We start from the raw sequence: 22,401 nt of genomic DNA, 5'->3' as shown, positions 1-22,401 counted from the left end.
GGCAGGTTATCAATTTTGAGTGTTTTACATATCTTAAATTAATATAGAGAGATTTTGCTGCACAACGCCGTTTTCTCCAATGAAATCGGACATTCCTAAGCGAAGATATTGAGTTCGTAAGTTATGGTATTATAAAATTGGAAATTGAGATATCGGCCTTTAAAAATATTATTGACAACGTTGAGACATGTCTGAAAAATTGGAAAATTCAAGCAGCGAAACGGTGCTCAATTTGCATCAATCCAAAATGGCCACTTACGCAGGGGGTGAATGACTAAAAACAATATTGCTGTACGAAAATATGACCATTTAAAAAAATATACTTGACCGACCAAAGTTACCCCGCTGACCGAAGTTACCCCATTTTACGGTAGGTACTTGGATATAATCTACCTTGATGAAGGAGCCAATGAACTCAAAACTGTGGGCTCATCAATGGTACTTTGATCAATTTGGAAGCGCTCCTCTTCATCTTGGTCCTTTTGTGTGTTCAACAGTACTCCTCTCGCTCTCTACCATTACGTTCACCAACTCCTCTCTGCTCTTTTGCATTTGCATAAATGTTGAAGAATTTAGGGGATAATGTGAACCCCTTACTTACTTTCTTTTTTTCTTTTTCTTTTTTTCACTGACTGTCCGATAATAAACTATATTCTGATATTAGCCTGATAATCCCGGCTGGTAGTGCAAATTCAAGATACCAGTTATATTCCGGTCTGAAACTATTAGACAATATTTTAAACAGTATCAACATCACAAATTTGCAACAAACCCAAATTGTGAAAAAAATAACCCGGGGCAGAATTTTTACTACTTCTCCATTTATGATCCTGTCCAAAAGTGTCTCCTTTCGATATGGCACGTCAAAATTTGTACACGTTGTACAGACTTCAGGAAAAATGCAATATGAAGCACTTAAGAAACGCTGATACACTTAAGAAGAACTGATATACTTTTAACTTTAATTTTATCCGTAAATTTATTTCTACGAGAACAAAGATCTGTATGAAAAAGCCTATTGTCATTTGTAGTTTCCTGTGAATGTAATAAAAACGTCTGGTGGTGCCTGTCCAAGTAGACATTCCCTTGTGGTGTGACACTAGGCAAAATTAGGCATGTTAGGTCGACAGTGTGACAGTACTAGTACATAAACTCTCACTCATGCTTTTGTGACATCAAGAATCGATGGAAATAATGCCCCCCTCAACGGTCTGCCACAGATATGCAACTTAATAGGCTTCAGAGACTACAAAACATGTCTGCACGCGTCGTAACTCTCACCAAAAAGTCTGACCACATCACACCTGTGTTAGCTGACTTACACTGGCTACCTGTTAAACAACGAGTGTCATTCAAAGTTTGCTTGATCGTGTTCAAATGCATCCATGGTCAGGCACCTCTCTACTTGAGAGATCTAGTTGATGCTTTCACTCCGGATAAAGCTGGATTGAGATCAATGGACAGTGGACGGCTGCTGGAGCCTCGCACACGAATCCTATGGGGGAATAGATCCTTCGAAGTTGGTGCACCTAAACTACATAGTCTATGGAACACACTGACTGTAGCACTGAGACCCGGGGGTTCACTCCCATTGTGGCCTGTACACCATCCGCGATAATAACAACGCGTAAAAAGGGTAGCTTTTCGCGGGTAAGCACGATACGCAAGTATCGTGCTTAGGGTGTCAAAAACATCAAAAATTGGAAAAAGGGGTAGCAAAATTGCAATTGCTAATACGCGGAAAAGAAATTTAGTGTATAAAATTTGATGCAAAGAATAAAATCTCTGTTTAGGGTGTGAAAACATGCGCGTATTACCTGTTTAGGGTATCATTTTAGCCAAGGGTTAAATCCTTGTTTATGGTGCTTTTTAAAAGTTGATTATCACGGATGGTGTACAGGCCACAATGGGAGTGACCCCCACCCCCGGGCACTGAGAACATGTGACAATATCACAACTTTCAAATCTGGACTTAAGACCCGTACAATGAAGCATTCATACAGTGACTCTTTTAATATTTGACTGTTTTTCTTTCGAACTGTTTCACCATGTTGATTACTTTTTTCAGATCTATTGAACTTGTTGTGTCAATCGCCATTGAGCGTCGAAAGGGCGGATACCGGTGCTATATTAAATCGTCATTATTATTATTATTATTATTATATTAGCGCACATAAAATACCAAATCTTGGGTGACGGTAAAAAAGCATTGGAAGCTTGTGGACTACCGGATGTAGGGCCCTTGGTATAAATACTACCAAAAAGCGAATGAGCTGTTGGTCGGCCAACGGATCCCAACATGTACAGCAGTAATTGGTCGCCACCTGCACTACCAGCCGGGATTACCAGGCTAATATCAGAATATAGTTCATTATCGGACAGTCAGTCAAAAAGGAAAAGCCCAAAAGATGCATCCCACCATCAGGTATTGATACATCAACAGCTACTTGGAAAGAGGAGCGCGTTGGTCCGACAAAATTCAATTGACGCAGCAGTTTTTGCCAACAACCCTGAGGAAGAAAGGATATCAAAGCAAACCTAAGAAAGCCGAGATTACTTGGGAAATGGAATGCACAAGTTCTAAATCATCACAAAACGTATAGAGGAACTTCAAAACAACTAAAGACAATACTTTGGGAACAGAAAATTGGTCAATTCGGTATCAACAGCAAGGGCAGTGGAATCTTTGGATTAGGAGAACGGAATGAACGAAATCAAAGAAAGAAATGGGTTTTCCTGAGCATGAGATCGAAGTAATTGCCAAACTCTACCAAGAAGCTCAAAACCAAGAGTCGGCTGTGAGGCGAGACAGGATGGTTCAGAATTGAAGTGTGTAAATGTAGAAAGTAAGGGGTGTATAATTATTATCCCCAAACTCTTCAAAATTTGTGCAAATGCAAGAGCAGAGAAGAGTTGGTGAACGTACTGGCAATCAAGGTAGAGAGCGAGAAGAGTACTGTTGAACACAAAAAGGACCAAGATGAAGAGGAGCGCTTCCAAATTGATCAAAGGACCATTGATGAGCCCACAGTTTTGAGTTCATTGGCAACGAGTCAAAATATTCAAGTCAAGTCACTTATTTTTGAGCTCTAGTCAACCCAAGTAACTCACTGTCTGCCTTCCTGAAACTCCCGGAAGAACTCGGCAGGGGGGTTGCCATCACGGCAGGGGAATTGCCATCACGCCAAGGTGACACAATGTCAGTTTCTTTACAAACATTTAAACATAAACTGAGATAAGTTGCAGGGCTCAATGGAGTTTGATCTTTTTGGCCATGTTACCACAGTAACAAACCACCTGAGATATGACAAACAATTCTTTGTTTAAGATGTTTTTTCAAGCGGAGCAATCTTAGATCATCTTTTTAAAAATCAAAATAAGAGAATATCTCTATTTTTGTCCCCTGTGGAATCCAAATTTTGACATTTGATCTTTTCCCCTATAACTCAAGAACTGTACATCGGAGACAGGTCAAATTATACGTTTACTGAATCCTTGTGATTAGAGAAGTACATTTGCATGGTTTTTAACAACATTTGATCAATTTTGAAATTCACACCCTGCGTAAGTGGCCATTTTGGATTGATGCAAATTGTCGGGTATCTACCAGGTTTTAATGTGCATCCCCCAGGACTCTACCAAACCAACTTTTTTAGCTTCCTTTTATGGTCCTATAACACATTCAAGATGTTAACAAAAATATTTCCCGGCACTCTGACCATATTCAAGGTTAAAGGTCAACACAGTGGTCAAATTTCAAAGTTGCTCAAATCTGGTTAACAAGCACATATAACAATTAGTTGTGGAAAAACCTCCATGCTAGCCCAGATTTTTATTTAAATGTCATAACCAATCATGTACCGTAAAAATAAGTCCTGATGAACACACCTCCGAGTACAAGCACTATTCATTCGACACCAATGACCATAGCAAGATTTTGCAAAATTTATGTATAATACATTTTTTATTTTTTCTGAGGCCCAAATAGAATGTTCAAGGCACATTGTGTGTTTTACAAGCACACAATAATATACATAAAGAGTTGTTAAACTTAGTAATATTAAGCCATCTTATTTACAGAAAAGAATGACAGAAAGTGGCCATTCGTGTGGATACATGTTGCACTAACAATTTCAAAATAGTGTGCTTGTTTTTGATCTTGCAAATTTCGAAATTTCTACACAGACTTAACTTATATAAACATAGCACAAATATATCCATTTAACAGTATCTGAGTGTATGACACCCAATTTCCCCATACCCATTATACATTTATCATTCCAACAAATAATAAATCACAATACTTTTGTATTGTGTTTACAAAGCAAAATTATGCAAGATATTGATCTCTTACACACTTTTGTGGCCCTGTTCCTGGTAACTCATAGATTTCCAAAGCAGCCTATCTTGACAACATTGATTTTTTATGGTGTTCTTTAATGGATGAACTTGTTTATTCAAAACAATAAATAAATTAAATAAATCATACTCCATGTGCCATTTTTCTGCAAAGTTTTGTCATTTTCTGCAAATATTCATCCCAGTAATGACTATAATAAAGACTATCAAGTCTGAAATTCTGCAAGAAAAATTTGAGAACACATTTGTATATGTATATCATATACATGTACATCATTTCCATCTCATTTTCCACACATTAAGCAAAATAGACCAGGCAGAGCCTGCCATGTTTTATGATTGATGGAAGAAGCTGTGCCTGTTTTTGGTTTATTTTGCTATGTTACTGGGGGAAACATTTTTGCATGATGTAAAACAGAATATATAATTAGACTTCAGATACAAAAAGTGACCCATGTTTCTTGATTTGAGATCTAGGCAAATATTACTCGTCAAATATAAAGAGCATATAAATGTTGATGTATATTATGAATCATTCAGTTGTAGAATCATAAGGCAAATTATAAATAAAATGCTGGACTGACCTTTATAAAAAAAAATCAGTACTGGACTGACCGATTTGGGATAACATACTGGACTGACCGATTTGAGAACGAGTGGAGAAGCCATCCTCCAACAAATGAGGTGTCGCGATTCCAACTTTAGCATGCATGGGATCATCAATTGCCAATATTCCTTGCCGATTGACACATGACCAGTCTCCGATTATGATCAATACCAGAGCATATTTGCAGTTGACAGATTAAGTCCAATGAGATTGGATGAAAATTTCCAAAATTCAAAAAGATCAGTCCAGTATTTCATTTATAATTTACTTTCTATAAAGAACATATAATAAGAAAATATGTGCTATTTTTGATCCTAGTTTTAAAAGTATTATTAGTGAAATCCATATTTCACTAATAATACCACATTGTTTTTGTGACCCATACTACTATTGGTTACTTTGAACATATATTTTTGGTTTTCCTTTGAACATATTTATCTGCAGTAATACCCATAAACATTAATAAAAAAAGGTCATTGTTCAGAAATAAACAGCTATCTACATGGTTTTATTTCCATGTATCATATTTGCTTTTTCCCTTAAAAGGGTAACATGTAAGGAGGTAACTTATTTTTTGTCATAGATGATTTATTACTTTTAAGCTATTGACGCTTTGAACTGTCATTTTAAAACAAGGTTCTACCACAAAGTATGTGCTGTGTGCATGTATGCCTGCTTAATTACTGTGCATGCTTTGCCAAAGCTTTTTTAAAGCATGTTGCTAGAACTTAAGCACGAAAAACAAATGAATGCATTTTTGCACATGCGTTTGTAGGAAGAGCCTCGTTTTGGGATCAAGATGGCGGATCTGTGCAGAGTGTTAATTTTTACCAGTGATGTTTGTCACATACCATAGGTTGAAGTTAGTGGCAAACCTATTCTGATCTAAGTCCTAGTACATCATTATATCCAACAGAACATTTATATGTACATTTGGCAAATAAAGAAGTGGTTATTACTGTAATAGTGGAAAGTTTTGTACTACACTTTTTTTGGACTCTTTGCTTTCCAAGCAGCTACTGATGAAAATTGGAAAAGCGCCAACAATTACACACGCTAAAATTTCCACTTTTACAGCATATATACTGTCAACATAAAATAATCATCACATCAATGTCCAGTTTGAAGAACTCTAGCTGTCAAAATGTCATACTCTTCAAACTATCAAACAAAACATATTAAATAACTTCCACAACAAAACATCTTAAATGTTAATCCCAAAACGACAGATAAAAGCCAAAATAACCGATAAAAGGTAGCATCGATAGATATTAACAAACAACACAACAGATACCTAGTGAGAAAACACAAGTAAACACAACTAATAAACATTAATTTTTCACCAGGTTCACCGTCTCAAATAAAGGAGACAAGTAGAAAAAGTGATCCCACCTGGGAATCGAACCCAGGACCTCAGGTTTACGAGATCTATGCCTTAACCACTTGGCTTCATGATTAGGCTGGGTGAAATTCGAACCCATAAGCGGTCACTTAAACTTATCTCATCCCCGCAAATAGCCCATAGTAGCTAGGGCCGTAAATGCGAGAAAAACAACCACTCACTACCTGGTATTTGAACCAAAACAATCTGGGGACAATAAAATTGCAAACAAGTTGTCCACTGGAGGCTTCATTTTTCACAAAATTTAAGCACTACTCAGCTCATATAGAATTTGTTTCAAGTACATGTTGAGTGGATGAAAAGATGGAGTGCATGAAAGTTGTATTGTAACTGCTTTATGCTGAATTTACCAGTTCAGTGGCTCTGGAAATGATTCCCTGGGATGACAACCAACTTCAATCTTCAACTGATCATAACTTCAATTACATTAAGCAGCTACTATGGATGCACATTTATATATAAAATGATTACTTATAATTACAGGCAAAGACAAATGCTCACAAATTTGCCAAGTCCAGTCTTATCCATTAATGTGGGTCATTATGTTCTACGAAGCGAACAAGATGCAATTATAATGATCATTATATATTATTGCATATTTCTCAAGGTGCACTTGTATTATCTTGAGCATAAACACAGGAGCATGTGATGTCATTAATTTGCTGCTCATGTGATAGAACAATTAGTGGCAAGACAGACCACTTCATAGAAGCAACTGGGACTTTGTAAAATGCCGATTCATCTGCTTAATCCATGTTTTAAAACTACACATTTAAACTATTCTCTCTCTGAAAACGAAAACACAATACTCAAATAATAATAAGTTCCACTAAGTGGTACATCTATCTGTATATCTAACATAATTGCACAATAATAACAACTGCAGCCCTAACATAGTAACAGGGTATATCTTATATTTACTTCACTAATATGTTACTTCCTATTACCATAGCTTTGGTCAACCTAAGGCAAAAGACAGTAACATTGTTTTACAACCTTTTTCCATGTGAGTCGAATACTAAAATAGTTAACATCAACCATTGCAAAAGTAAATTGCTTGTGATGTAAATAGAAGATATACACCTGTTTATTATGGCCACTTATCTCTACAAAATAGGCACAGGTTCTCTGTACATGGAATGATTTGCCTTCATGTATAACAACACTATTTTCTTTCAGAAGGCACAATTATGGTCAAATAGTATAAATTTACATTGCCCTGAATGTTTGCTGAATTATGCACATTATCTCAAGATTTGACTAGGAATGAAGTTATGTGCTACTTTTGTACTACAGTAACAGCCATCTTTTAGGTTTTTACCATCAAGTGAGGCATTTTGTTTGAAACACAGGGGCACTTGTTGAAATTTATAATCCGTCACTACTCGATGTGCTCTACATGAAACTGATACAGCATGTCTGAACATACTTGTGACTTCTGAACAAAACCATAGCGTATTGTCTGTTAATAATTTTTGTCATTACACATTGCTTCTAATAAACCCTGTTTCAAGATAATAGCATGTCCCACAGCATTTATTACAGACGATACAGACAGTACGGTATTTTCATACGATAAAATGAAAATACTACCAATATTGTCATGCTTCCTGAATACTGGTAAATTACATATCTCTTCTGCAATGTCTCGAGAATCATTCCATTAGAAAACTACATGGAATTCTCATCAACAATGATTACTGTACTTCCTTTTTTGACACCATTATTTCCTATTCAAGGTTAATTCATTTCAACATCCTTTTTACAAGCCTGACACTTTCTGCCTTGCAGTATGTGAAATACATGCCATGATTTAATGTATCTGGCATAACTAATCAAACAAAGCAATTTATATTCTACTTCGAATAGTATTACATTTTGCTGAAACCCTATTACTGTGCATGATTTGCCAGTATATAGTTACATAAAATTTATTTTTCCAATTGTACCAAAGCAGAATTTTTCCACTTTCGCAACAATTTCCCACATGTGAGAAGAACGAAGCCAGAAACAAAGATAACCATGTGAGTGGAAAATTAAGCAGGGAACCCAAAGTCATAGCATACAACAGAAAATTAAACATACTTGCAATGGAAAACAAAGTAACAATATAAACTGGCCAATACAGGTCTCAAAATGCTTCCATTAGCTTTAACCTTGAACACCAGAAACATATGAAAGGGTACATTATTTGGTTACTTATCCATCAAAATAAATTTACTTCAATACTTGGCTTGACCACATCTCAAAATTAACTTCACATATATAACTATGTCATTTTATGACAATATATTTGTGTTGCATCATATGCCAAAACACAAAATGAACCCTAATTACAGGGCTCCCTAAACTAAGTCTGTACACAATGTCACCCTTACCTTTTTACAACAGCACCAAATTAATAGAGATAGGTGCTCATAAAAATAGTTAACGCAGATTAGGTTTTTAATCAAAATTAACATGAAAAAACACTTCACATGTATTGAATTTGTCATACTAATTTATTTATTAGTAAGCAAAATATCAAGAAGTATTCCTTTTACATTTATTACAAGGACTAAAGTTTGATCAGCTGGTAATCATCAAGAATTGTTAGGCTTTTACCACAACGCCGAAATGTTGACCCATGCTCATAGTGATATAGTTGACCTGTCTGCTCTATATTGTGCATATTAAAGAAAGCAGATAAAGTATAGGACTTTAATTATAGGACTATTAATAATTTGTGATGCTTTTGGCGAGATGTCACAAAACAATTCTCGAAATAAAATTGATTGATATTAATCCACAATGTTATAAGGCCCACCAATTACATGCTGATCAAACTATATGTTCTTGAATCAGCATATGTGACACGATCAAGGGGAATGAGTCAGATGTCGCTAATATTGATTTTGAGATATTGGCAAAGAAAGTGTTAAAAATCTTTTGTTTTCTGTTGTTTTTAGCGATTGATAAAGTGACGTAACTTCACATAGAAAATTCGTATCAACTTGGGGTTTTCAGTTTCTGAAAGCTCTAAATGTCCTCATTAGAAATATATGTAAAACTCATTTTCGACCAGGGTCGACATGAGACTCATTCCCCTTGATCATGTCACATATATGAACTGTAAGGGGCTTAATGCCGATGTCGACAAATGACAGATCCTGTGAACAGTCAGTCAGTGGTACTGCATTATTACACGCTGGATGTTTGAAGCATGCAAATTTTGCAAAAGGAATTCTGCTTATTAACCCATTGTTTGATCTCACTAGTTTGATAAGAGTCTGGTATATGTTTAAGGCAGATTAGCCCCCACCACCCCAAAAAAAAATCAACCTGCTGTATTTAGAGCAAGAAATGAATGCACGCTTTCATTTCATTATGTAATGGGAGGTACATGTAGATGAATAATTCTGCTTATTCCTAGCATACCTGTTTTTGTGAGCATATAAGGCAGTGACAAGTTCATACACTTACTATTAAAATGCACCTTTTATAATAATGCCATGATTGCTTTAAAAGGATCTTACAGTAAATACAATATTTTAGTGGGAGCCTACTACCAAGCACACAATTGTATTGATTTGGTAGCCAATCCTATGCTACCATTCTGCATCTCCAGTGGCTTTAAAAAACACATGATCTTTACCCTTAAATTCATGATTCCACTCTTCAAAGTGAACTTCCATTTGTTACGATTTCTGTTTATCTGCAAAAGGAAAAATAATTAACAAGTTCGTTTTAAGTTAAAAGGTTTTAACCAGAGGAGGGGGTTGCTCATCCAGAAAAATATTGGCTAATTCCCCCACATATTGCTCATCTCCCCAAATTGAAAACAAATATTATATTTTTAATATAACTTTTATTTTAAAGTCAAAAGCACTCCAGAATGCTCCATTTAATTCCCCCCAATTAAGGCCTGTGTAGTTTTGTTGCTTGCTCCTTAATCATGGTTACCTTACATGAAGGATATATCCATTTCTGACTAGTATTACTTACCCTATCATATTGGCAGACAACAACATTATCAGTTTCAAACAGTTCAGCTGCATCCTCATCACTGACATCATCATCAGAATTCAGAGGCTCCTAACAAAGTCAAACAAAGTTGTGATACAGTCAATCTCAACATACAAATTGATCAGTCAATGAAGGATTTAAAGCCATGCAGCAACCAATTATAATTAAGTAAAGGTCACTCTATGCGTATTGCGCAATCAAGTGGTTGCATGTGCATTAAATTGTTTGTTATAAGTGCATACCCCAAAGCTGCCAAAGTGCTAACCGACTTAATACTTAAAAAGTAAAATGTTTTATGCTTTCTAATAGTCAATTTCTGTGACTTTTCCATTTTTTAAAATTTGCAGATTCTGAAGAAATCTGACCACTAAGTTAATCAAAATTTAGGTTATAGAAACATTATATAAATATCTATGGCAACTATCATTATTATCTTGAGATTGTGGAACTGAAAATGGCATAACAATAAAATTATTGACTACATATTGGCCCTAAAGGCAACTAAATAAACGAATTAAAGAACATACAATAAAAGCTAGGGTTTGCTTGGGCCTTTTGCTGAATGCACATTCAAAATAGCCAATATTTTAGGTGGAAGTATGCTTAATTTTGTAAGTATACTGTAAAACACTTTAATTTCAAGGGTACTTTATTTCACGAATAAATCATACTACGCCATTTTCATGAGTACTTAATTTCGCTGAATCCAGGATTTTGTATTTCACGTCAAAGTTTCCAAATTCTTATTCTCTGCATGGCCAGAAGCTTAAGTGAAAATTAGCCTTACTTTGTTGGGTATTTCCACCTTACCTTCCCTAAATTGAATGTTGGGATATCTCTCAAATGAAATATGGCCATTTTTTGCAGGAAATAACATGCAAGTTATGATAAAATTACGAAATACTTTTGCCCAATCAACCAACGCCATTATGGCCCATCATGGGGGCGGCCATTTTGTTTCACAAACTTTCATTTCTGTCTCATAATATTTTATTAAAACTACTTCTATTTAAACAATTTAAAATATCTTTTAAAATCATAGAAACAAATGAAAATAATATTTTGGATCGTTGTTTAGAGTGTTATAACGTGAGAAAACAAAGTTCAAAACAAAAATAAAATAATCTGATTGAACGAGGACGGGTATAATTGATTGATTGATTGATAATTGGTCATTATTTTCTATGCAGCAAATGAATAAACAAATATCAATTTCGCGATTTTCTAGCGAGTTTTATGTGCAGGTTCAATGCTTTGTGGAATTTATATGATCCTTATAATAATATATGAGGCTATTTTGATGATGTTTCAAGGTAAATAAATAATCTACTAATGAAAATTATGTCACATAGTCACTCACAAAATAACTTTGAGGTGAATTCTGTAGTAATGGAAGTTGCTTGAGTTGGGTTGTCAAATTCAGAACAAGTGTGCAAATTGTCTGTGATAAAATTCAGCAGTATTTAATTTCGCGAATCAAAAGCCCTCATGAAATTCGCGAAATTAAATACCTCGCGAAATTAAGTGGTTTTACAGTATTTGATGTCCCCATTTCCGTTTTCTAGTCCAATAATGCAATTTTTTTTCCAGTTTTCTACTCAAATTATGTGATTTTTTCTTTTTCCCTGTAAAACATGCTACTTCAGATTTTATAGTGTTTCCTATACATTGTTTTTAAAATGTTCACCTTTTCATATACTGTAAAACACTTTAATTTCGCGGCAACTTTATTTCGCGAATCGCCAATAAGCCACATTTTCGCTGCAATTTAATTTCGTGAATCAAAAAAAAAAAAAATTAGAAGCTTAAAATGCACTGTATGTAACAAATTTCCGAATTCATAACCTCAATTTTCTCTTGTTTTCGGGTAGAATTTTCATCTTACCTTTCCCAACAGAATGTTGCAATTAATTTAGAAACGAAATATGCTGGTTTTATTCTCGGAACTTAAATGCAAACTATGAAGAAAATTATTTTAATTTGCAAACTTTGAGCAACACGTTTTACAATGGACTCAATGGAGGCTGCCATTTTGGATATCCCACCATGCCCTTTGTACATCCTGGAAACACAATTTTTTTTTAAAACTTTATTTTTTCATCCTACAACACTAAACAATAATATTTTTATTCATTTCTTAGGTGTGAAAAAATATTTAAAAACATTCAGAAGTTATTTTGACACAAACGATGTGAGGGAAATGAAACTTGTGCCAAAAACGTCAGAGTCACTATTTTCAAAGCACTAAATGTATCAACAACATAAGTAAATCAATTCTCCAGCAAAATAACTTATGTGATCCTTCATTGTCATGATAAACGAAGTTATGTTAACTTAATGATGTTATTGGAGGTGCCTGCGAAATTACTAGTTGGTATCAAATCTGATTAAATTGCATAAATCTCTGCACAATTAATACAATTATGAATTAGAAACTTGATGTCACTAACCTCTTCAACATCATTTTGTAAATCATCTTTATCTTCACCTTCATCATCATCATTATCATCGTTGTCATCATCATCATACTCATCCTCCTCATCTGATGTATCATTGCCCCCATCTACTTGTAGCACAGAGCCCTGTAAGGTACATTAAAGAGATGGTTAGGGATCTAACTGATATGCCAATACACAGGGCTGTACCTAGCAAGGTTGAAAAATGTGAGGCATTCAACAAAATGTAAAGCAGCCAAAATATGCACTAAAATTGGAATAAAGCTATAAAGAAAAGCATAATTATTTGCTCAGGACCCACAACCCACAATCTGGGAGCAAGAAAACAAAACAAAAAACACACAATTGTCAGTTCAGGCGTATGAAAAAAACAAATGCAAACATCTCAAGATTTCCAATACATGCTTCAAAAAAATTTGCTGATAAAAAATGGCCCAATTTATAGTAAAGATTCTATTTATTATATTATCTAATGATATATGTTGGGTTTATAATTAGCAAAGACACTTCTACACTAATATATGGCTCAAAATATGCTAAGGTGTCATATTATAGCCATATATTTTGACATCTTTTTTTAAAAATAATAATTATAGAAATGGAATATTTGCTAGTTTAGTGGCAAGTTTAGGTAGTAAAGACATAGCATACACAATTTAAGTAAAATCCTTTCACTCTAAATAATAAAAAAAATAAAAATAGCTGTAAAAATGCCTATTTTACACTTTTATTTGTAACATGCCAAGAGACGCCTTTTTTCAACAGCTTTTAATTTTTTTTATGGATCCTTATAGAAATTCATGTGACCTGTTTCCCAAAATGGTGCAGTAAACCAATCAAAAAAACAGAAAGAGGCATTATGAATTATAAGTTAACAGATCAAAAAAGGATTTAAAAGTTTGCCTTGCGTATGTTACTATTGTCTGTCAAACTTTTGATTGATTTTGAAGTCCCTCAGTTTTTTATAAACAAAGACTTGAAGCATAAACTAAAGGGTAAATCTATTGTAAATAACTTCATTTCTCCATATTATAATCAATTTGTAAGTGGCTGCCATCTTTTTGAACATATAACAATTTTAAAATTTTTCTTGAAATGTCTGTCAAATAGTAACATACGCAAAGACGGTGCTGTAATTCCTGCTAAACTAGGGTGATACAGCTAATTATGCTACATGACATAGCATTTAGCTCCACCTAGCTTTGTGGCACTATCACTTTGTGAGGAGAAGCTTTTTTGATGACACAATCCATTGTTAAGTGTTGTCTGTCAAACATTTGTACGCAAGTAACATACGCCAGATTTGTATGTGTCTGTCACCAGTACCATACGCAATACGTTTAAAAAAATTAAAAATCACTTGATGTTCACATTATGATGATAGTTTAGAGTTTATAAAAGTGTTTTAAAACATGTGATTTATAAACTGCATGTGATCTTTATTCAATTTCCCATCTTGAACTACTGTTTTTGCCAAATTATTATTCTGTATGTTACATTTGACAGACATCTTATGTATGTTATGGCTTGACAGACACACATATTTTATTTATAACAATTTATCCTCCTTATTGTAATATTTGGACACATTTTTTCCACAATCAGTTGCTGTAGGTCCTACACCTAAATAACCACAAAATACCTTATGTAATACTTTATAAATTTTTATTTGATTGCAGAAAATCATCAAAATTGTGTCTGTCAAATATAACGTACGCAAGGGCTAGAAAATTTAATTTGTGAAGTAAATGGTCTATAACTTATCTTTCTTTTAGTGTATTATGAACGATATATGTGCATACTATAATTTAAACCTGGTTGGAGACCAAAAGAAAAGAGCTGGAAAAATAATTGTGTGTTACACTTTTATGACACCTTAGCTTATTTTGAGCCATATACTCATTAGAAAGGCGTGCATGCAGTTCTCATTTAGGGGTTCATTCATATATTTTCATGACTAAATGATTGTTAATGCCCGAGGAGCCATTCATACTTTTTGTGATTCTTATGTCATAAAAATACTAACAAAAATAACAAGTAAAAATTATTATTAAAAAACACAATTTTCCTTCATTTTCTCTACGTCACGATCACACATCCGGGCCACTGCGCATAAATGTTGTCTATGCCCAGCTCTCGACCAATCAGATATGGGGATATCAGGTAAGTATGAACCATATTTTAAAGATACATTATGCATTAACACCTACCTGAACTGTGCCCGTTGCTCCTGCTTGTGTCGTGAATGTAATGACCTGTCCAGGCTGCAACTGGCCACCATCAGCATGGACTATTTGGAACCCACTACCTCCTTGTACCTGATATGCTGGAAATTGTTGACCACCTACCATCACTCCTAACAATCAAAAGAAAAGATAGGAAAATTACTTCCAGAAAAATCACTACAAATGCTACATGAAAAGATATATCAAGTTGGTATAGGTTGCTTGGAAGATTATTTCTATTGTTTTGCTGTCTAGTTTTGTAAGCAGTATTTTTATATATCAATTTCACCATTGTCCTTCCTAATGATTTTCTGCGCAAGAACTATTTTAAGTTAACTCAAATAAAGAGTTTCATAATTATAACACGCATAATGCAGACAACCTCCATATTGGCTATGGCCTTTAATACGATCATAATTTATATTTTTTGTTAACTTACCATCTTTTAAAAATACACCTTTGATCAAAATGCAAGCAGTTGCTTAAGAATTACCTTATTGAGAAATATGATTCATGCACCAATTAAATCTCTCCATCTTTGTGTTCAAATCAAAGGTGATTGGGTTATTCAAGGGTTGGAATTGATGGGCATATTGTTAGTGCCCTTTTTATAGCACCTGTATCTATATTTTATTCCATATTATTATATATTTCAACTTAGTAGGTCGAAGGCACTGCATCTCAATTTCGATTGATTTTTGCTGTCAGTACCTTTCTGCAGCTAGTTTGTTTATAATGAACATGTAAAAACATATGGCGAGGCACATATAGAAGTCTTGCCAAAAAGACACTAGTTCTATCGTCTTTGGGGAAAACTTGTTGTTTAGGAAGAGGAAAAAAAAACCTTAAATACACTTATTTCAAATACTACTAACCTGCTGGTAATGTGAGACCTGCTGGGAGTTGTGCTAATTGATGAGGTTGTAATTGTAATACTCCTTGTGGTAATGCTAATGTTGCTGCTGCTGCTTGTGGTGTCTGCAGTAAAAGACGACATAGATAATGACATATTTGTTATACAAATAATATAGAACAGTGCATGATGTCAAAACACAAACCCCCTTCCCCATTAATCAAAATGTCCTGTTCTAAATAACCAGCAAGGTGCTGTTGGATTAATTTAAAAACATTTTGATAGCACTATTACAGGGCAGACAGGATGAGGATGGCACATCCCTGGCTCACATAATGTATCTCCAAGATTATTATCCATACGTTGCAACCTAAAGCCATATTGTAACATTTGCTGAGGAAGCCGCCCCTCAATATTTTTCAAAATTCTGCTGTAGTTTTGTCAAAATCTGAGATTTTGAATAAAACGCAGGAACCATTGTTTCATTATTACGATGGAAATTATTAGTCGAACACATATACAATGATATTACATAGTATGTACTTGACATGCCGAGTGGTATACACACATCAAAGGATAGTGCTGTTGCATGATCGACGGAGTGACATGCATCGGCGACTGTAGTTTAATTCCAATTTTCTTTGCTTTTATTAACTCAAAATTGAAAGGGGACCTATTTGACTGTATGATGTGCACTGAGTAATTTAATTTGATTATATATCTTTGTTTACAATTAAGATTATTTCATGAGTGATCTGGGAATCCCCTCTCATGCATCAAATTGATCAAACACACATTGAATCATTTCTAATTTTGGATATTTGGGAAATTCCCTTTTCCAGAAGATTCTCTGTATTGCATCATTGGGAAAATCCCTTATATTGTGATATCCCCCAGGAAGTGAATAACAGAATGGTCTATTAATAGATTGTATGTATAAAAGGTGAAAGTTTTAGTTTGCTCTTTGCAGAATAGCATGAGAGATTGATTGTAAACTCTCTATATATTGATCATATTGATTGTACTTCAAAAAGAGGTACATTTGAACCAGCTTGCATAGCCAATAATGTGCTATTTTAATACAGCAACAAAGGAGATTTTGATTGTATGAAAGACTTGCTGGAGTCTGGTTTATAAAACAACACATCTGTCAATAAAGTGGAGCAGTGCAGAAAGAAACCTGTTTCGCAAGGAGTTAAGTATTTGGAGAACTGTGCAAGGAGTTACATGAGTGTTCAGAGAATGGCGCAAGGAGTTAAGTGTTTGGAGAACTGCGCAAGGAGTTAAGTATTAGGAAAAAGCAGCACCATCATTTAAAAATAGGGGTCCGAACTGTATTTTGGCGAGTCTGGGACCCCAAAATGCAGCCTAGCGCTACCCCTGCTCTATACGCAAAGGATTTTAAACGCAAGGATATATAAATGCAAGTGAACAATGGATTTCGCTGAACATTGATTTTCACAGGATAAGCAAATCAGGTGATATACATCAGCCATCCAGGACATTGCAATTAGAACTCTATCACCAAGAAGAAGACTGCTGGTTAAGTACTGATTAGTTAAAACTGTGATTGTGTGATTTATTATATGTGCATTTGTTGTCATGTACCAATCTTGCAAATCGTATTTTACTTTCAGGGGGGTACTAAAACACTCAAAAAATTAGTGAATATATTAGAAATTTTTTTCAAAAACTAATAACACCCTGGTAACAAAAGTTATGTATATTATAGGGGCAAGGAATTCAATTACTACACTGGAATTTCAGTGACCCAAGACAAGCGGTTCGATACTTGTGATAGAAAATGAGGTACCGCTAGGATGTACCTCATTTCCTCTCATATTTACTGAACCGCTTGCATTGATTCACTGAAGTTTCACTGTTGTAATTGGATTCCTTGCCCCAATAATATACATAACTTTTGTTACCAATGTGTTATTAATTTTTGAGAAAAATGCAAAAATAGTCACAAATTTACCACAGGGGTGTAGTTCCCCCTTAAAGGCTTAGATTTTGTTAACTTAATCAACAAGTGTATTGTTGTTGTGCATTCGTGTGAATTTGGGTAAAACGTATTTTGGCCTGAGTCAGTACGACTCGTAACAACAGTAAAAGCTAACATTTTATGGAAAAGAAATACTGATCTATTTTTATAGAAATGTTACAAAATGGCTTTAATGCTTTCAAAACAAGGTGTGTCAATACAGACTTTCTTCTACATAAATATGCAGAAACGTTCAAGAAATTTGCACTTACTAATGTACTGTCGAGTTGTGATACACTTGATGTGGATTGACTGTATGAAGTTGCTTGCTGCTGTGCACCTGTAAGAAACCAATAATGAAATGAGATTACATTATTCTTAGCCCAAAGAAGTATTTACATGGTTTTTTTTCCAGAATTTTCACTTATAATTTTGACAACAAAAAACTAATAATATTAAGACCAAGTAAAAAATACATTAGTTTCTTGGTCTGCCCTCATCCTTTTTCCATCACCCCATCTCCTTTTTTTTCAAGATTTCAAAAAGCTTCCGTTGCCACTGTTTACATTTACAAGTGTACTATGCTATATTATGCAGCCCTGGCAAAGAATCAAATCAAATCAACACCACTGTTACATGAAAGTTCATGTAGTGTAGCTATGACTGAAGTTTGATATAATAAAGTGGATCGGTTGAGCCCATATTTATTGGTTGCGTTATGAATTTCAAAATATTGGACAAGGCAAAGTCGAGTCCACCATTTTCTTCAGCTTTTTTTATCAAAAAGCCTGGACAAAACACCAAGGTACGGTATTTTTTTTACTTGGGCTCCTACAGACCTGTATATTAGGTGATTCTAAGGCCAAGTTGGAGTACTTGGCATGTTTGTAGTTAATGGAATTGTAACATATCAGCTTACTCTGTTGTTGTTGCCGCTGTGTCTTTCTAGCTGCTGCTGCTGCTGCTTTAGCTTCTTCTTTAGCTTTTTGAGCTGCTTGAGCAGCTTGTATATCATGGTATGACTGTACATGGTGAGGCTGCTGGGGCACACCAGTGTCTACTGCCCTTGACTGCACCAACTTAGTCTCCCAAATCTAGTTTTAAACAAAATTAATAAATGTTGATCAAAGCTTCAAATACATCTCTTTCCTTTAAACCTGGTAATGAACCTTCCAGTTGCAATCCATACACCCCTTTTCCACATAGGGAGTGTGAATTTCAAATGGGATTACCAGAATGACGCCATTTGAAATCTTACATTTGTATACCAGTCTACTGGGATGGCAGCAGTTACTAACAAGTCTGACATAAGATTTACATAATTTATATACAAGCTTATAAATATTTATGTACAAAATGTGTCAGCATCATGCCCCGTACTATTTTTTTAGCATGGACATTTTTTTTATGTATCCAGGTCCATGTTAGCAAATTTATTAAAAAAGGTCCAGATCTTGGAAATTCTGTACCTACAGGCGAGTGAGAGCACCATTAATAGAAGCAGCATTAATGATGAATGTGAAGACTTCCTAAAGTGTATTTATAATGAGTGTTGACATAGTTAGGGGGAAAATCAGAAGTTCATTTGATGAAATAATTTGAATGAAAGATACTACTTCAAAGGTAAATTTTGTAACAAGAACCTATTTTTTGTTAATTTCCTTCTTTCATATACAAACAATTCAAAAGTGACAATAAAAATGACATGACCCTTTTACACCAAGATGATAGACACGACAGAATTGAACAAATGTTCTCTTCTCAGCCTTTGCAAATTAAAGCTTTTGCTGGAAAATAAAAAATGGGAATTTCTGCTATTTTCCAGAGCTGATAGTGATTTTAATGCTCTAAAAACGTGAATTTTTTAGTTTGATCCCCTATGATTTTTAATAACATGGCCAGGAACCAAAATCTAAGTTCCCCCTCCCTTTCCCCTAGCTTTGAAAATAGTAGGGGTGATTGGGGTTCGTTGGAACGCGGGGTAAGTTGAAACATTGTATTTTTTTCTGACACAAAAAATTAATATGGTAAAATACTGGCACCTAGTAATAGGTATTAGTAAGGGTCATCCACCAAATTAGCAACGGCACTGATGCCCCACCAGTGTTGGCTTGGGAAAGGAAAATCTGTTTTTTGACTTACTGACTAATTTTTATACCCCTCAGAAAAGATGCGTTATCTCCATGTTGTTTGAAGATTCAGGGGATTATTTTTTGAGTATCATAAGCACTAGTAGTAAGTCCCAGAATAATGTTAAATAAAAGTTTTATTGTATTTCTTATTTTGTGTAATGAACTTTGAAATGTAAAAATAGGCATCGGGGTTAGTTGAAACTTTTGAGGTGGGGTTAGTTGACACGTGAAAATCGCATTGAAAAATATAGTTAAAAATTTGACTTTTTAAAAATTTGTAACATGTTTACCATTTCTTCAATATTGCTTTAATATGGTTAAAAAGCAATAATACAAGCAAAAAGTGCACACAGAAAGTACATTTTATAATATTTTAGGCTTCTCATAATTTGGTCCATGGTGACACTCGTCACCTTGTGTCCAAAGTATTGACCCGCACTCCACATATTTATTCATTCATTTTTCACACTGATTGTATGTTAAAGGGTGCCTTCAAGGGAAGTATAACCCTAACAACACAATAATAATTATTTTGAAATTTTTACAAGCCGTGTTTCAACTAACCCCACCCTATGTTTCAACTTACCCCAGGGGTGGGGTTAGTTGAAACTACCCCTTTTCAAATTTTCAAATTGGATTATATGAATAATCATAAGCAGGTCCAATAAAGTTTAAGGCTGTATTTGTAGCATGTATGTATATGTTTATACTGATATGGTTAGTGTTTCTTGAAAGTAATCGGTTTGCGTTAAAAAGACGATTTTGTGAAAAATGTTTCAACTAACCCCAATCTCCCCTATACTGTAATAGTGTATAGTGATATTTTGTATATTAATTTGCCTGACCTTTAATACCAATACCAGGCAAAAAATGGAAGAAAATAATTAACTATCTTATGGAAGTTATTTATCCTCTTTTGACAAGTACAATTATTCATGCAACAGAAGTTCTCTCTGACACCAAAGCTCGGGTCATGTGTCATGATCAGGTATACCGATGTACTCCCCTGCTGAGCAAAACACTAGACTCCCAGCTAACCCGGAAGTGCAGACAGTATTTATACAGATTCCTCCATCAACACGCGCTAAATATTCATGATCCGTGACCGCTATCTAAATCGTCATTGGTTGACGATGACATCATATTAAAATGAGACCCATACTATAAATACACTAACATATGCAAATAATCGGGTAACAAGAAGCAGCAGCAACCGCGAAGCAATGGCAGACCCACGGTGGGCTGCATGCAATAGGGATTGACAGTGTGACAGTGAAACGGTATCGACAAATTCGACCTACTACATGTACGGATAACCAACTTCAAGTATCAGATCTTCGAATACATGCTACAGAGATTTATACTACGCAATCTGGGGCAAGAAGTGAACTGGGATATATTCATTAGAAGTAAAAAACAACAACTTTTCGACCAGATGGTACACTTGTATTTATTCAAGATGGCGATTTACATGTACTTGCTACGACATAAGCAATTTCATTACACGCTAGCATTTTTATAGAACCGAGCCGGATCCAGTTAAACGTGCATTGTATAGACCTACATACCTGCTTCAACTCTTGGAGAATTTGTTCATCGATTCCTTCATCAAGAAATGCTTCTCGGACATTATTTATTGTGTCGTCAATAACTGTCTTGTAGAGTTTGAACTGCAATTAACGCAAAACAAAAAGCGAAGAGGGTGAACCCGGAAAACGAACTACTGAACTAAATAACTTTTGAACAAAATAGCACATATTACCCCCCAAAATATATATCATAGATATTAAGATAAATGATATTTACTAATCTTATCTCTATAGAGGTTGAATAATGCTCAGCTAAAAATTCATAACATAAACAACTCCACGGTTCCATATTGCAAACTAAAAAAACAAAACACAACAATGCAATGTCAATTAATTCTATTTGCTTTTTTTACATTTTTCATATTATTTAATACATCATTCCCTCAAAATTACAACTGGCATTTACTCAAATTAATGCTTACCGCTCCGGTCGGATTACTGGCCATTTCTACTGAGAAATATACTATTAAATACCACAATCAAATTATTAATCGTTCTACTCGTTCGAGTCAACCTGGCTTCCCCGAAGCCACTTTGCAACTGCTGCACACCGTTTATATACTCGTCTATACACTCCATTTCTGTCGGGAGGGGTACTCGTAATTGATCAATTCTGAGCACCCCAAAATAGGAGGAAATAGCAAGCTCGTTCACACATGGCTTTAAGCCGCCATCAATTATCATGCAGCAAATTATTTTGTAATAAAATAAAAATGATGTAAATATATTATATTACTATATATAATTTTAAGATTGCTGTAAAATCTATTCAGATAGAATGTTATTTGT

At 34.6% G+C, this 22,401-nt stretch overlaps 1 protein-coding gene across 1 annotated transcript; it reads right to left on the bottom strand.

Moving 5' to 3' along the window:
* Positions 1–4,325: 4,325 nt before the first annotated feature.
* On the bottom strand, positions 4,326–22,173 carry LOC140152732 (transcription initiation factor IIA subunit 1-like). The gene is given in 10 exon segments (XM_072175211.1): positions 4,326–10,008; positions 10,011–10,062; positions 10,353–10,442; positions 12,824–12,955; positions 15,040–15,185; positions 15,930–16,032; positions 18,164–18,231; positions 18,811–18,985; positions 21,592–21,693; positions 22,035–22,173. Coding segments are annotated over 10 exon segments (945 nt in total). The 5' UTR covers positions 22,059–22,173; the 3' UTR covers positions 4,326–9,955.
* Positions 22,174–22,401: the final 228 nt, after the last annotated feature.

This window comes from Amphiura filiformis, chromosome 5 (genome assembly GCF_039555335.1).
Source record: "Amphiura filiformis chromosome 5, Afil_fr2py, whole genome shotgun sequence".
Classification (NCBI taxonomy): Eukaryota; Metazoa; Echinodermata; class Ophiuroidea; order Amphilepidida; family Amphiuridae; genus Amphiura; species Amphiura filiformis.
The sequence above is the reverse complement of the archived record's forward strand: the minus strand, read 5'-3'. Positions and strand labels throughout refer to the sequence as shown.